Here is a 17,271-nt window from a genome sequence, read left to right as displayed (position 1 = left end):
ATAAAGTTCCTCTTACACTGAATGGGCAACTATTCATTAAGAAGTAACAAAACAAACAGCTTTATGTACTGTATGTCATTATGCCAAGGAGCATAAAACAATAAATGCACAATTAAACCAATGTTATCCATATCTGTAGGTCTTATAACTGCTTTCATTCATGAATGCAATATATTCATGTATGTATTTTTGTTGTATTGAGAGGGAATTATGGGATTGTAGGATTACATTTATTTTGTTTACATTTATTCATATGGCAGCTGCTTTTATCCAAAGTGACCTACGAGTGAGGCAGAGTACAACACTGTGCATTAAACCATTAGATTACATTTTCTTCTTTTTTTTAAAATAGGGAAACAGCTTTGAGACATGAGAAATTCCTTTAAGGCGTAGTGTTTCAGGTACTCAGGTGAGAGCAGAAGAGCTACGTCTTCAGATATTTCTTGAAGACAGAGAAGGACTCGGCAGAATGGGTGAAACGGATTACAGTACAGTATTTCTATAGTATCGCGACAGTGATATGTTACTGTGATGAATATTAATGAATTCGTGAGGATGCAGATAGGTTAAGCATAGAGTGAGAGAGGATTCAGAGTAAAGGGAACTTTGACAGATGATGTCTTGCTATATGCATTGCCTACAAATACTGTTTTATAGCGCATCAATACATCGCGGTAATTCAGCACTGAAATGTCAAAACACTAAGCTGTGATATACTATTCTTTCAAGTTTGTTTCAGCAGAGTCTTGTATTTTATGTTACTTGTTGTTGTTGTGCTGAGAAGGTGTAGCTACGTAAGTTTGTTATATTGTGGTTATGGGTAATAATCAGATCAAGAGGAGGAGGCAAGATCAAGTGTAGAAACAAAGAGAGAGGAATCAGGGTTCAGAAATAGTGCAGATCTACTACATAAGTGTGACCTTTCTGTGTGCATCCCATTTAAATAGTTAGTTGTAGTAGTCTAATGTACAAATTTAATTGCTGAATGCTGAAATACCACAACACATCCACCAACTGTGAAATTGCTAACGATGCAGTATATTTGGAAATTCACAAAGGAACTGTGCATGTATGACCATTTTTGCACTGAAAAACATATTTTGCCGTAAAAATGTCACGCCAGAGCCCAGCTACATACATCTATGGATCACTTCAAAAAAGCATGTAGCAGTTGGGGAGTTTTCACAGATGGCATTTTTTTTACCCTTTCCAGACGAAAGGCAAGCCCATAACTTGGAAACACACCAACAAGTCTGCAAAAACTGTGAGAAATTCAATACAGCAAAGGCATTTCAGAGAAAGCATTTTTTCCTGAACACTTTGTTGAAAAACATTTGCAGAACATAAGGTGTTGTTGTTATTTGAATTTTAATTTGGTGAAAATACCAAAATCATAGACCTGAGGAGAATATGTAAAATCAAAAGTACAGATGAGAATGCTTGGTGTATACATTTAACTATCAGAGACATATATCAGTTGTGAATATTAATTAGGCCTTGGGGTATCGTAGGTCATTGTACATTAGCCATCAACGCCTAGACAACTGCCGAAGATTACACTAAATCATTATTTTGGAGGAGTGAAGCCAGTACTGAAATGCAGTGTGGAAAAGCATTTAGTTTGCAATGTTGTTTTTGGCTTCAGATGTTATTATAACAATATTGCTTTTCCTGCTAAAGGAGAGCGTTTCTCAAATGGATCAAGGTGGGGCAATCATCTGAGATCAAAAGTAGCATGGCTGAAAACATAGGCCAGAAGTATTCAAAACAAGAAGGCTGACCTTGAATTTTTATTTTTCATTTATGCTACAGATTTTTTTGTCATGTCGCTCATCAAAGGATGTGGGTATTCCTCAGAAAAATGGAGTAGCTTGTTGTTCTGTAATTGTTTTGTACTGTCAAGTACCAACTGTATCACCTTATCAGAAGTCTTATCTTACCACTAACAGTGATGCATGAAGTAAACACATGGTTTCAAAATCAACAATCAACTGTTGTATCATTCGTATCATTTGTTTGGAATGAATAAGGAAACAAACATGTTTATGCCTTAGCCAGCCTCAGCATTTCCATACTATGTGTTTCTTTTAATATCACAGAAACACTGGTGATCTGCTGGTAAAAATTTGTGTGTCCATGTATAGTACAGTATGCCGAGAACACAAAGGGATTCATGGGGATTCTGCAGCTGATCATAAATAAATATTACTGACACTTTAAAGTAATGATCACAAATTTCACCTAATGAAATGTATGAATATCTCCTGTAGTCTCTAGTATTCTCAATAACTCTCCCACATAGGTGATTTTATTTCATATGAACTAGTTGTAATACCTCGTACAGCAAAACAAGCTATAATATAAAGTCTTTGCCTGAAATTCAAATGAATAGCTCATTTTTTAGATTAAAAATGTACTGTCAATGTCCTCTGATTGGGTATCAATTCATCAATAATAGAAAAAAAAGAACTCTCAAGAACCTTCCATTTACTGTGGTAGCCTAAATTCAGTATGGTCTGTCTGCATCAGGGTATAGCTGTATGTAAGGCATGGCTATGCAGTTATAGAATTATGAAAAGAAGAGCTGAGTAATCATAAATGTATCCCAAAAATGCATGAATGGATTTGACCACCATTTAAAACAAATCCACTTTTGCTAAAGCATGTCTTCATTTTTAACTGGAAAGCCACAAAACAAAAACTTGTGCAAACCCATTTAGAAATCACAAGGTATTGAATAACCAACCACTCTGGTATGAAAAATGATCTTTAAAATCAGGAGAGTTGCCAAGACACTATTCCATGAATTAGAATGCAGGCTCACAATGTATTCACAGAAAGATCAAGTGTTGACATTATTTTAAACATAATTTTGCAATAAAATATGGTTCATTTGGAATCACTCTCCTCGTGCTTTGGCAGAATACATGACTTTGCCTCAAGGAAAAAATATATATTTAGCATAAACTCCATCAGCTCCACTCTTCTTTTCCATGATGACTTATTCATGCAGACTCAGTCCACAGCTTCGGCACATATAAATTCAAGATACATATGGATGTGCAAGGCAATATGTTTCTGCAAGCAGCTGTCCAGTGCTTCATAAAAAATAAACTTGTAATCCATTTAGTTGAGGTACAACTTTATTTAATCTGAAAAGCATTTAATATTTAATAACCCTTTGCATAAATTGATTGTTTCTTTTAAAAATTCGTGTATTCAGGCAGTTGAAACACACAATCAACCTAGCAACATACAAGCAATGTTTATTATTGTTTGAGTGGTATACTCTAAATAGGAAACTGTTGTTAGAATGAAGATAGGAAAAGAAAAAAATACTGATAATTATTTACAGAATATTAGCTGAACAAGTAATTGATTCGCCTGCACGTCTGATTTCATCATAGTTCGATTTCATCGAAACTTTCAACACATACAGTAGAAACCAATATAGGCAAGTGTTCAACAGTGCAAACAAAAGCATATGGCTGCCCATTGTCTTTGCAAGACACACAATGTGGAATGTTTGCTATAATTTGGCCAATCTGAATTTGTATCTGATCACTTCTTGAAGGCCTTAGGCTGAAGAACAAAGATTCAGATTGGACACATACAACAATTATCAGGAAACTTCATTAGGGCAATTATGCATCTGCCTGTGATATTTTCTAAATAAACCACAGCTTCATTTACCAATGAAGTCTTAAAATGCTTTGTTATTTAAAACTTTCTTGGATCAGAAGTTTCCTGAAATGTAATGTAAACCTTAGTTTACAAAAAATCAGCATACAATACATAAATCCTCATAGATCTAGTGACACATATGTTTTTTTGTACATTTGTACATGACATTTGTACATGTTTATTAATCTTTAATTATTATTGTCATCCTTACTCATCAACAGTTGATCAGCTATCATAACACCTGTCCTTAAGAAGACATATTCTTTCCTGAGTGAGGAGGCGGGGTCTGTTGTATGGGGGCGTGGTCTTCCATGCATCATAAGTGAGCATGCTCAGAACTCTGATCACTGTCATGACTGTCCTCATTGACCAGGGAGTCTACAGAGTGATGGAGTCCTGCAATGCCAGAGAATTCCGAGGGCAGTAGAGTCCCCTTTTTTACGTTTACGAGTTCTTTCTCCCGAGCCACTGCCCCCTGCTGCCCCCCTTTCACACGTTTCCACTTCATCCTTCTGTTCTGAAACCAAACTTTCACCTGCAAAAAGACCAGGAAATTAAACCTTTCAACGGCCACTTGTTCTTCTCTGAACATCACAATTAATTAACATGCAAATGTAATTTGGTTGAAAGTTTTTCGTAATTTGAAATTAAGTTTGTCAAGTATTTGAAATAAATATGGAAAACATTAAGCAGAACATGTTGCGTGCATCTGAAGTAAGTGGCCCTAAAAAGGCTGACCTTACAGAGAGGATCAGATTTTTTTTTTTCCCGAGGTTAGTGTTGTGGTTCAGGTTGACTTTGGAACAGCAGCAAAACACAGTAATCCCCCAAGAGATGTATCTACGCTATCAGTACTACAGATTGATGTTTTCTGATGGGCCAAACATCCAGCATCATTTCTCGCGCAAAACATGACTACACCTCAAAAACTATAATCACCGTGGTGAAAACATCATCACCTCATCAAGAAAGAAAATAATGATCATTATGCACGACTTGGAAACTTCCCCTTTTTTTCCTTTTGAGTGTGGGAAACAGTGTAAACTGTATGAACGCGATGACTGCGAGGTTTGTATTTGGCAGCTATTTCTACATCAGCAATAATGTGCTGATGCATCAGTCACATCTGCTCTCTGGCATCAAGCTCTTCCTTCTTTCCCTTACTCGACAAGTTGTTTAGTATTTACGTCTCCCAGAATGATGATTAAGCTGTTGCTTAAAACGGTTGATGCAGGCCGGGCCCAGAAAGCCCAGCAAGCCCTGTTCACCGTGAGAGCAGACACTCTTCACAGAGTTTATTTTAGGGCCTGTCACACTGAGGCTGCTGATCACATGGACAGGAAGTTGGATTACAGCACAAACGTTTGCGTTGTGTTGCATTCTGCTGGTGCACGCCACACTATTGATTCCATGTGATTCTAGAGTAACAAATCAGAGGTCAAGGATTTTTATCAGTAAAAATCTCTACAAAAATATATATCCATTGCATTTTAACAAGATAAATCCAACCCAGGCCAATTTTTCGGGTACAGCATTGTTTCTTAAGAACTTTTTATTGTCTCTGTTTGTAAGCATTTGATCAATGCACAAAACATTTTTCTTACTTTTTATGGGTTAAATTCCTTGTAACTGGAAATTTCAGTTTTGTGCATTCTTATATTACCAATCATATTTTTTAACAAGGGTTAAAAGAAAAGAACAGAATGTGTGGGACATTTGTAGGACATTGTTCGTCTTTGTAGTAACATTGAAGCTTGACAGTCTGAATCTCTCTTAGGAATGGGTGCCATATTACCACACAAGTTATTGAGCCACATACTGTTTCTACTGTAAGAAGACTAGTCTTAAAATATATCTGCCCAGTTTGCAAATCTGCCTCTGAGTGAAAGTGGAGCATGCACTATATCATTGAGGAAGGTTTAGCAGGGTGATTTACCTAGCTACGTGCACATTGAATGCATAGTAACATACCCACTAAAAACAATCACTCAGATCATTCCAAAGTTTGAGAATTTGATTTTCACAGTTCCAAACATGTTATGACTGAGATAACCAGCATTGGGAAACCATTCAAAGGGCTTCACAGTCCTCATGAGATATTTTTACAAAGGGTTTTGAGTGACTCGCATACACTGACTTGTTTGTCTCACCTTTGAAAATACGGGTGTCAGTTCAGAGGAATAGTGAGGCCTTCCATTCAAAGATAGTGGGATCTTGATAAACAACCACAAAACATGGGGAAAACTATCCATTTACCTATTTATGTAAGGTACACAATAATTTTATAGATGTGTCTGATGTTCTACATAGCAAATACATATGATCCTGTTTGTTTAGTTTAATTTGAGGTAACAAGTAACTGGTAAGCTCATATGGCATCTGTGAGATTGTCAGCATGACCACTGTGACAATTGCAATGGGACAGGTTCACTTCCCTGGCTGGCATAAACATTGTAGCTCATATTTAAGCAAGTGTGGACTGATTCTTTTGTTATCTGGGCAATATAACAAACAGGAATTCACTTTTAATGGTAAACCTGAATTTAAATGAAAGGAAAATAGAAATGGGAAAGATATAATAATCTGTTTTACACTTGTATAGTTCCAACACCATATATTTAGGGAATTTTCAGGATTTTCATAGACAGAACCACTTTCCTTTATCTACATTTGTGCTCAAATTTGTGGTTCCAATTTGATCTTGTGGATGGACCCAGTACTATATAGATTATATGAACTGAAATCACGCATATATAGTTTCTAGTGTAGTGCTACAGTTCTACCAGTGAGTTAGATGTGTGTGCCACCCGTTATTTGGGTTGTGACTATGGAATGGAGGTGAACCTCCAGACCTGGTTTTGATAGATATCAAAAGTCAGAGGTTTTTCTATTACATTAGTAACCCTGAATCTCAGTGAATAAAATGCTCTGTTAACTCACTGTGTCTTTTACAGTCAGTTATATTCTTAATTCCCTCATTCCAAAAATAGCATCTTGCATCGGGTAGAATCACCTTGCTGTTTTCGATTGACTGCAGGCTTCATTCATTCAACGCCTCATATTCAACTGCATGAGGCAAATTTAGGCAGGGCTTGTGTGTGTGTGTGTGTGTGTGTGTGTGTGTGTGTGTCTGTATGTTTGTTTCTTACACAACATGGTGTTTTCAGTGGGCATTCAAAGGAATGACAAAAGTGTGAGAAACAGAAAAAGTCATGTTCATCACTCAGAGTAAAGTACTAAAAGCAGCCCTTCATCTGCAAATGGTTGATTTGTTCATTCAGCGCTATCCTTTGAAGATTTACAGAGACAATGTGTTCAGGACATTATAGCACATCTTACTGTATTAAGTTAAGCCTGAAACAACGTGTCTGGAGTCATTCATTTCACATGTGGCTACTTATAGTCTGTCCTACACAGAGAGAGTAATTTGTAAAAGGAGGGGGAAGAAGAGGAAGTGACTTCCTAGACAGCACTTCCTTTGCCTGTCTCCATTACTTGTCTATTGCCTAACTGAAAGAATACTAAGAAACATCTGGAATATACCATTCCCCAATGTCACAGCTGGAGGAGAATAGCACAGAAACTTAAAACAGCAGCTCACAAGTATGTTAGTTGTGCTGGCTTTATGAAATCTGGAATTCTTGTCAACTGCTTCAGCTGTCTGTATCTACGCCGTGGTAAAGATTATGTTTTTTGGAAAACCCTCTGACATAATATCAGTATATTCTCTTCCACTGGATATTTGCTGATTTATACTTTTTCATTTTGTTTGGTGCTGAAATGAAAGACTATAAAATTGTAGAAGTATCCAGTAATTGCACCAAACTAAAATTTAGTGCAACTGTAGCTCATTAGCTAATGTCTAATCACAAACGGATATCATAAGCAACATTTATTAGGAGCTATTCAGAGTTGTTGAACAATTAGTAACTGCAGTTTGTAACATGGTTTGCATTATTTGTTCAGCTTATGGTGCAAGGAAGGAAAGTAAGGACTGCAGTAATGTAGGACACGTGTCAAACCTGTCTTTCTGTCAGGTCAAGGTTCACAGCTATTTCATAACGTCTCAGCCTTGTCAAATAGTTGTGATGGGCAAACTCAGCCTCAAGTTCCCGAATCTGTTCCTTGGTAAATGCTGTCCTCTCTTTCCTGGGTTTGCTGCTCACATCTGACTTATAGTTCCCATCCTGAGAATCTGAAATGAAAAACAGAACATTTTCCAGTCACCATAAAGTTAAAAAAAGAAAGAGAGGGGGGGAAAAAAATAATCTTTGTGATAAACGGCAGGTGCAAGTCTGAAACACAAATAAAACCAAAGCAGGAAAGGGATCAGGTAGGTAAAACAATTAGAGTTGCCAATCACCTTTTATTATGCCGGTATTGTTTATGTGTGCTGTAAGAGGCTGGAAGGACCCAGGAGTGGCTGTGCGTGTGCATGGGTCTAGCAGCTGCACTCACACAATGGGCCAGCTCTTATACTTTCCAATGTGGACTTAATTTGTCTTACTCTTAATGGAACTGGCTTCTCTCATAAGTTTAATATGGAACAAAACAGCTTTGCAGGATGTGTAAAAATATGTTTCCTTAGTTTATTTACCTCAGAAGTTTATAACATGCCTCCTCTGTACTGTACAATTCTCAAGCTGCCAACTCACTACAACTTGCAATAGTGTTTTTTGTATTTTTTTTTTTTTATAATTATCATTTAGTGGTTAGTTTTTATCCCCATTATTATGTTGTTCTTACAAGACAAAGTGAAACTATGGATGACATACATGTACATGTACGAAGTGTTTTAGCCTTTGTGGAACCTCTATCATCACTGAATGGCAAAGAACAATTTGGGTTTCATGAAAAGATAAAAATAAAAAAGGGAAAAAGTTTGATTGGCTGTACCAAACAGCCCTGAATCAACCTGTAAGGGCCATAGACTTGGTATGTTCCTATGTTTGATTGAAGGTTTTCTCTGGGGCCCATTTTCAAATGCACACTGACTGACTGACATTGGTGTCAAGATTCAGTTCATGCTAACTGATTATCTGCTGATATATTTTTGCCCCAGCTGCCCTCAAAACGGTGAAACTGAAAGAATTGTATGTCCAGAATTTACATACCTCCAAAACACCCTGCTATAGGCAAACCTTAAGGTAGGCTGGTGAATTGAATCTGAAAGATTAAAAAATCACCCCGCCTACCAAAGGGCTAAAATCATATCATGACACACATTAGATTAAATTATATTATGTTATATCATAGGCATATGGAACCATGCAGTGGTTTCAGACCGACATGTTCTTACATAGTTTTGGTTATGGACACCTAACACCCTTAGTCACAAAGTGTCTGAAACAGCTACAACCTGAACATGGTGTGTATAACTGCACAAAGCAGTCAGAACCTCCAGCTGAGGCTATTCACACTACTATAATCTAGCACACCTGCTACAATAAAATTGTTTGTGTTTAAGACCACAGATTTGTGTACATATTGTATATGTTATTTTTGAGGGGGTTTTTGTATGTAATTCATTTATAAGATGACACTTCTGTCTTATTTTATAACCAATAATTCACACATACCCCCTTGTCATTACAAGTCCAGTTCCATAGCTGCTCATTTCAAGCCTTTGTTAGATGCAGCACTGAACACGTAGTATATGGATACAATAGTTATAAAATGGGGATTAATTGCATCTGGGCTGTTTTAATTTTGTCTAAAGGAAAGTTTTTCCTCTTTATTATTGGAAAAAGAAAAGACATGGCGTGTTAATTTTTCCCCCAGCTCACTTCTTGTGACCAGACTTTGTGGCTTGTTTTTTTTTTTTTTTTTTTGGGCATGTGTCAGTTGCACGTAGTGAATATTGCACTTTAAGGCAACAAAGATTGCCTGCTAATTCATCTGCGGCCGTATCCCAAAGTGTGTGTTAATCCAATTGGCAACCCCAAGCTAAACTGTAAATAGGGCTGGGGCTAATGAGCCAAAACACACCAGTTGTGGGACTCTCCATTGCCACGTCATTAAGAAGTGAAGCTGGGCCTGTTTATTAATCACATCTGACTTCTCTGACATTGTGTGTGAGAATGATCTCTATTGTGAAAGACCTGATTTTAGGAAAGCTGCCCAAGAGACTTTTGGTTTGTTTTGGTAAATTTGGCAATGAATTCATGTCCTTTACTCTGTATCATTGGCAAAAAAAGACAAAAATGATTGCATTCATGAAAATTAAGCACAAGCACATACACATCTAGCTACTCTAAAATGTAATTTACTGTAATTTTCAATTTCATAGACTTCATAGACATTCATAGTTTTTGTCTTCATTAGATGGTGTGCTGTTCTATGTGTGTAACTACAAAAAGAAAGGCTCTGTCTTGTTTTTGATTTAGTCATAAATGTGTTCACCTCAGATATTGTGGCCCAAACATCAGCTCATTCAGTTTTCTATATATTCATTTTTTATTTTTAGTGTTAAAATTTAATTTTAGTTCACATTAATTCACATTTTTAAATTCACAATTTAATTAACATTTTTTTCTGTGCTGGACTAATTCAAGACATACATTTCATATGAAGTATAAATTCCTAATCTCTGATCAAACCTACTCAAATTAAAATTCTACTCAAACACAAGGAGTTAAACTAGAAATTTGACCAAAAGAAGATCGAAAGCATAAAGGCTGAACACAAAACAGTAGAAGCAGATGATGACACATCACACACAATGTGCATGTGTGTATGTATGGTTCTGTTATTATCTATAATTTTTGATTATATACATATTCGCATACTGTTGCATTGCCTCTGAATACAGACCTCTGTCTCCTTCACTGTCTGAAGCTTGTGCATGTCTGTATAAGTGGAAATGTGGAATGTGGAAGTGTGGAAGTGTTTTACATAGAGGCTTTTAAATTATATGGCAATGTGTCAAAAACGTTTTTGGTGTGATAATCATGTTACTGACTGTGTAGAATTGTGTTAGACCTTTTGTGTGTTAATGTTTTTTGTTTTTGCTCTTTTCTTTTGTATTCATCTTTTATTTATGCTCTTTTATGACATGACAGCTGTTAAATAAAGAGTTGAAGTCAGAGTCTCTCTCTCTTGCTCTCTCTTTCTCTCTATCCCTCTTTCCCTCAGAAAAACTGTCCAACTTAAATTTGGCAGCTTTGACTTGATTGAAACAAGCCAATAATTGTATTTATTCTCTGGTAAACACTAACATTGTTTGGGAATAGGAATGACATGCCCAGCCGCTGGAAGCCAATGGAGCTCAGAGTTGAAAGAATCCACAGCTTTACGACGCAGCCGCTACACCACAGCAATTAGGTTTCTGGTGTGACTTTCATCTTTCCACAACTAGAAAATGCTGCACACAGTTTCTGACCCTTCTCACAGAAGGCTGATCTCAGATCATCTTGCACTCATCTTAAACCCATTCAGACAAGTTTCCATCTATATAAATCCTCATCAATGAGGTAATGCCTACTGTATCAGAACTCCTCAGCCACATTAGTCTACCCACAGTGCACTTTGGCTTCAATATTGAGAAGTAAAGCAAACGTTTTTTTTTTTTTCAGTTATTATAGTTTGCCAAACCTTCTTAAAATATTGACAAAGTGCATTGTGGTTAGAGGCCTGAGACAACTTGTAAAAAAAATGTATTCTCATTTTTATAACAGTGGCCCATGGTGCAGTATTTTGACTTCCATTTATGGATACAAAATTTAAGTCTTGTTCACTTGACAGGCGAGATATTAGGTATTAATTACAGAAAAGAGCAGCGTAAGTGCACCAGGTTTAACTTGGGCTGTCAGAGTTGACAGAGTTCTTTTATAAACTCTGTGCACTGAAGGTCAGAATGAGAAAAGTTCACTCCTTTCCATCAACCAGGAAAGTAGAGAAAAAGTTGAGTCAATGATGGTAAGCAACAAGTTCAATAAAGCGCTCCACAGTCATGCATTCAATACCATTTTATTCTGGCCTTCTAATAAAATCACATTGCAAAATACATGACCGTTTACATCATAATACTCACAGACCTAGTGGACTACACACTGTGGATTCTACTGCAGTGAAAGTCATTTGTCCACCCCTTTTCTGCCTCGCTGCTCCCTGTCCACACTGCCCTTTCAGCACTATGCCAGCGCTGGGTCCCTCCCTACCGCACACTCAACCCTGATCCTGATCCTGTCCCAAACTGTGGCACTCATCCCATCAAGAGCCAGACGGCAGAGAGAAATCCCTTTTACAGCTTAACATTAAAATTGACAACGGAAGACACTCAGTGGAGTAAAGAAGACGCTCAGTGGAGTAAAAATTGTGGAGAGGGAGGGAAAATAGTGAGTGTTACTGGTAAATCCACCTTATTGTAGAAAGAAGAGGGAGCCTCTAAGCCCAAAAAACCAAAGGCGCTCTTGAAAGAATGAAGGTGAAAATCCTTCATTTTTAATAGCGTAACAAAATGCAAAGAAATCAAAGTTAGACAAATTAAGACGACCTACACATGACAGGTTTAACAGACTCAATCAGCACGATGACTTATAATGTTATAACACTGTATAAAAATGGTATTACAGTACGTGCACTGTTAAGGTTTTCACACAGTTGAGCTGCATACGAAACAATTTTTCAGCAACACAATGACCAGGTGCAGCAGTGTCGTTAAACCAGCGCTAGCCCATGTAGGTGCAGCCCATTGAAGGCCTTGAGGAAACACTCGTTCCAAATTACATTGCAGAGGATGAAAAAAAATATACTGAAAAGCTCACTTCAGCCAGGCAAAACAATCAAGAATTCGGGGTATTGCGAAAACATTGTTGACACAAAGACAGAAAAAGGAACTTTTTTCATATTTTTTTTCAGATGGAGAATTATTATTCACATGCTTGAGCACAAGTTTCGGCTCCAGATGGGAGGACAGAGCCATCCACAATACATGAGTACATAGTAATATTTGGACAACTGATTACACCTACAGCAAACAGGCTTCATTAAAAGCGATAATTGCTGCACAAAGAGAACAGTGCAAATATGTTATGCGTGCGGTAGCCGTCATAACAAAGGCTGAATGAGGATACAAAGTGAAAGGTTCATCTAGGAGGGAGAATATGGCACTGTATATACTAGTGTACATGGTAATGCTTTACTGTAGCAATGTTTCATTGATAACTTACAGAATGTCAGAACCATCTTCTAAATGTCAGTTATTGGTTTTTCCCTATTTCATCATTTGTACTACAGATTATCTAAGGTTTTGAGCAAGATGTAAAAATATATGCATAGCTCACTGTAAAGGAGCACAGATGGGCTGTAGAATTAGTATTATCTTTTCATGATGCTTTGGCAGATATTTTGATTTCACCTAAGGCAGTGCCTACCATTTTACAATTATATTTATACTGTTGAGTTTAAAGTCTACAGGACGGCTTCAATGGACCTGAAGCGTTAATTCTGATTGATCAAGGTGTTTTCACTGACACACTGACACACTGTAAATCTACTGCAGTTTTATAGTGGAGAATAAAATACCATCCATCAATGTGAAGAATGTCCTTTTTATTTGAACAACTGGCTTGCAGATTTGCCCTATGTACTGCACGTAATTGAACAAAGAGGTCAGTCACTCCATACTTAAATGAAAAAACCACTGCATAACTTTTTTGGGGCATTTGCATATCACAGGTTCAGTTATTCGCATGGTAACTGTTTAACAACTACAGCATGTAAATATAGAAATGTAAATGCTGAAAATGTCAATGGTAGTGTAATTCATGTTCAGTATTCTTTTCTCAGCTCTGTCACAAACTGGCTATGTTTTCTGTGGTTATAATTTTCCCCTTCATTTGCCCTTATCAACTTCCGCTCGATAGGTGCTCAAAACATGATTAGCGTCATATGACTGTCTGAGTAGACAGAGTTGCGTTTATGTGTTACTTGATGACTGCAATATTACAAATGATCAGGGAGATGGGAGACGATTAGATACAGTGAGAGGAAGGTACAGCTAAGAAATAATAAAGGATTAACACTGATTAACACAATGAACACTGCTTTTGGTATTCCCAACCTGAATGGAATTAAGTATTTCCTCTTTAACTAGTTACACACTAGGTTTACCCCCAAATTACCCCATACGTTTACCCCTGTTCCTCACTTAGAGTTGTATTAAGATGATGTGCCCATCAATTAAAATATTGATAAAAACTGATAAAATTGATTTTGCTCAGACTTACTGTAGCTGTACAGACAACTTAAACTTAAACTTAAACAACTTAAAAATCTCAAACATTTTCAGTCTTATCCTTTAAGTGGAAAAAAACAAATACAACAGTGTCAGCTGTGTTAGCAATACGTTTTCTAATTTGATACTGCACGTAGCAGTCTCTCAAAGAAGTCAGCGGTAATTACGGACAGAAATGTCAAATGATGTTCTGGTGCCATTGTCATTTCCACAGTGTATTGGCATTCATAGAGGCCAGAGGTCTGGACTGGGGTGGTCCTTGTGTTTTATTCTGAATGCATGAGGGACTGAACTTTCATATTTTCATAGACAGACTTACATGGAACCTCCCCTTAGAAAAATTATCCAAGCTTTTTTTTTTTTGGTTTGTTTTAGTTTAGCTTTTTTCAGATACAGGATTCTGTGAATTAAATGTCTATACTAAACTTGAATTAAAAATACAACAAGTTTACAATACCCCTGTAAATCTCCATTTTTTTCCAAAATAAAATGTACATCTTTTAACTAAAACTGTTAGATTTCAAAAGTATCCTTTCTGTATAAAATGCAGTACACCTCTGCATAATGATAAAGATAACTTGAGAGTAAAGCTCCAGAGTTTGACCACTTGATATCACGTTGGTCAATGGTCAAGTTTACAACTCTAGAAGATCACAGTCAGACCACCTTGAAATGCCATCTTATAGATTTGCCCTGGTCTCTAGATTTGTAAGCAATTGCTAAAAGCATTACAGATATTTTTCACTTTTAGGACTGTTGTTGTGCAGCTGCCACTTACTTGATATGTGGAGTCCTCCAGATATAATGTACTTGATGTCAACATTACTTCCTCTGATTGAATATTTTTTTAATTTATGTGTATTTATTTGTAAATACTGTAGTAAATATTACTGATACAATCTTTCACACTATATTTGAACAGTGATGTATCAATTGTGTAGAAAAGTTTTTTAATCCTATGAAATATTGGACAACATTGTTTATTTAAGCAATAAACACATTTACTAACAGTTAGAGGAGAATTTCTATAATCATGAGCTTTGCTTTAATATCTCTTGGAAACAGAAGGAAACTCGAATTAACCTTAACCTCATTTCTTGATTTATCAGTGTGTATCAATAAAGGGACCTGCTACAGACCGCCGTGTTTGTATGCAATGTTTTTTGCAGAATACATGTATTTTAAAATACTTTCAACAACAATATATTATAATGTACAGTATAAATTTCTACATTTAATGCTGCAACATTATCTTCAACCTTTTCATATAAAATTGAGACAGATAAGTTATAAAGACAAAAACCTGTTTTCCTGACCAAGTTTAGCTTTAATTCAGTTCAAAGTAATTATAATATTATATATATTTCAAATAAAGTGTTACAACTTGCTGCTGAAATCCTTCATTTTTTCTGTCTGAGAATCAGAAATGTTGAGGGGGTATAAGGTCTTTTGAGGCGCTTGGATAGTCTTTCACAGTCCGTGACATTCATTTTTTACAGATCGTTCCATTTAGTGTGCTCTAAAAGGCAAAGCACTGAAACATATGGTATTAAAAAGGGCTAGCTGGGTGATGCCCACACAAAGTTATAGTCTTGCGTTTGCCTCTTGTCCCAGCCAACTTAATTGCCTTCTGCACATGTCAGGAAAAATCTAGAACTGTCTTTCCGAGAAGATATTACTCCGCATTTCCCCACAGTCAAAGCCAGACATAAGCGAAAAAACACCAACCACTAACCCATCTAACCTAAAAATACCCAAAACCAAAAGAATCATGAATTACATTAATTTAGTTTACAAAATACAACTAATATCTAAAGAAGAAAGAACTGAATATTATTTATTTTGCTGCATTTGAGCATTCTTATGCAATTTATTATTTAAATATTAAAGTTTGATAATTCATTTAAAAAAAATATGTAGTTATGGCTTTATTTGTTGTTTCTAAGCCCACCATTTAGGTACAGTTGCAGGTTTCTTTACAATCAGTTTGAAGGAATTCCACTGATAAACGTTATATCACTATAGCACGGTGAGAGACTGCACAGACACACAAAGCAGCACGAGAGAGAGGTCAGAGGCCACGTTTTGGCCTGGCCTTACCTGAGCTGTCACTTTTTCGCTTGCTGTTGCGTTTCTCTGCCTCGGCAGGGGACAGCGCCTGCCGCCCAAAGTCCCCAGGTACACAAGACGCCCCAGTGGGAGTGCTGGCGCCCAGGCTGGGGGTGCTGGCGCACAGGTTAGGGCCACTGGGGCCCAGATCGGGGGAGGCGGTGTCGGGCGGCGGGAGGCAGAGGCTGTGGCGGGCGTTGGCGGGCGAAGGAGAGGGCATCGGGGGAATGTGCCAGCTGGGCTGGTGCTGCGGCGGGTGATGCTGCTGCTGCCCCGGGTGTCCCCGGTGGTGCTGCCCGCCAAACAGACCCTCATCGCCCGGGTAACCCGCCACGATGCAGGAGGACGAGGAGCCCGGCAGGTCGGGGTAGGAGACGTGGTCCGAGCGCCCGTGCAGCGCCAGCGAGGACTGCGCGAAGGCAGGGTGCAGGGCCTGCGCAGACGCATGGGGGCTGCGCAGACAGCCGAAGAGTGTGTGATCCATCGCACGCCGGACGAGACCCCCTCCAGAAACTCGACAAAAAAAAAAAGAATCAAAAAGAGAGAGGAGGGAAAGCAGAGGAAGGAGGGAAAAAAGAAAGAAAGGACCGATGATCCAAGTCACACCACTCCTTCTGCTGCCTTCACCTCATATACCCAACTCTCCTTTTTCCCCACCAAAAAAAAAAAAACAGGCTAAGTGAATGCAAAACTTTTCTGTGTGTTGAAAGGGAGCTCCTCTGGTAATCCCGAGCATGCGGACTGTTGCCAGGCGGCGCAGGGTAAACACTGAGCCCAAGATAAGCCTCTGAAGAGATTCTCAGATGACAGGAGAGGAGACTGAGGCCAGTGCAAGGGAAGGTGGTTCCAAGGAACAGCACTGAGGGGGGAGCCGGCGGAGGGGACGTTATAAATAGGGTGTAACGTGAGAGGGAGGCTGGGTCACAGACTCTGCGCTACTGACCGCATGCAAACGATCGCCCTCCAAAAAGCAGCGCACAATAAATCTGAACTATTAAAATGGCTATGCCTCAGGAAAGCATGCAATTTATTTTGGACTCAGGCTATCTGACCCCTGGTAACACTTTTTTCCCTAAGAAAACTATTGCATCAGTTCAAGGGTTTGCAATAAGTCCAGCAAAGACACAGACTGCTGCTGTAATATTGTCTCAGTGAGTTTGGCACTTTGCGTGCTGATATGTTTACTCCTTGGTAAAATGAAGTGAAGTGATTATTTCAAAGCAATCCTGCTTATCCTTGTC

At 37.9% G+C, this 17,271-nt stretch overlaps 1 protein-coding gene across 1 annotated transcript; it reads right to left on the bottom strand.

Moving 5' to 3' along the window:
- Positions 1-3,954: 3,954 nt before the first annotated feature.
- Positions 3,955-16,704, bottom strand: meox2a (mesenchyme homeobox 2a). The gene is made up of 3 exons (XM_036539619.1): positions 16,022-16,704; positions 7,707-7,879; positions 3,955-4,219 (listed from the first exon to the last, which is right to left on the bottom strand). Exons 1-3 carry the CDS (start codon positions 16,512-16,514, stop codon positions 4,001-4,003), a joined length of 885 nt encoding a protein of 294 aa, XP_036395512.1. The 5' UTR covers positions 16,515-16,704; the 3' UTR covers positions 3,955-4,000.
- Positions 16,705-17,271: the final 567 nt, after the last annotated feature.

The sequence above is a fragment of the Megalops cyprinoides genome, chromosome 10, assembly GCF_013368585.1.
Source record: "Megalops cyprinoides isolate fMegCyp1 chromosome 10, fMegCyp1.pri, whole genome shotgun sequence".
Lineage (NCBI taxonomy): Eukaryota > Metazoa > Chordata > Actinopteri > Elopiformes > Megalopidae > Megalops > Megalops cyprinoides.
This window is presented reverse-complemented; position numbering and strand designations above follow the sequence as displayed.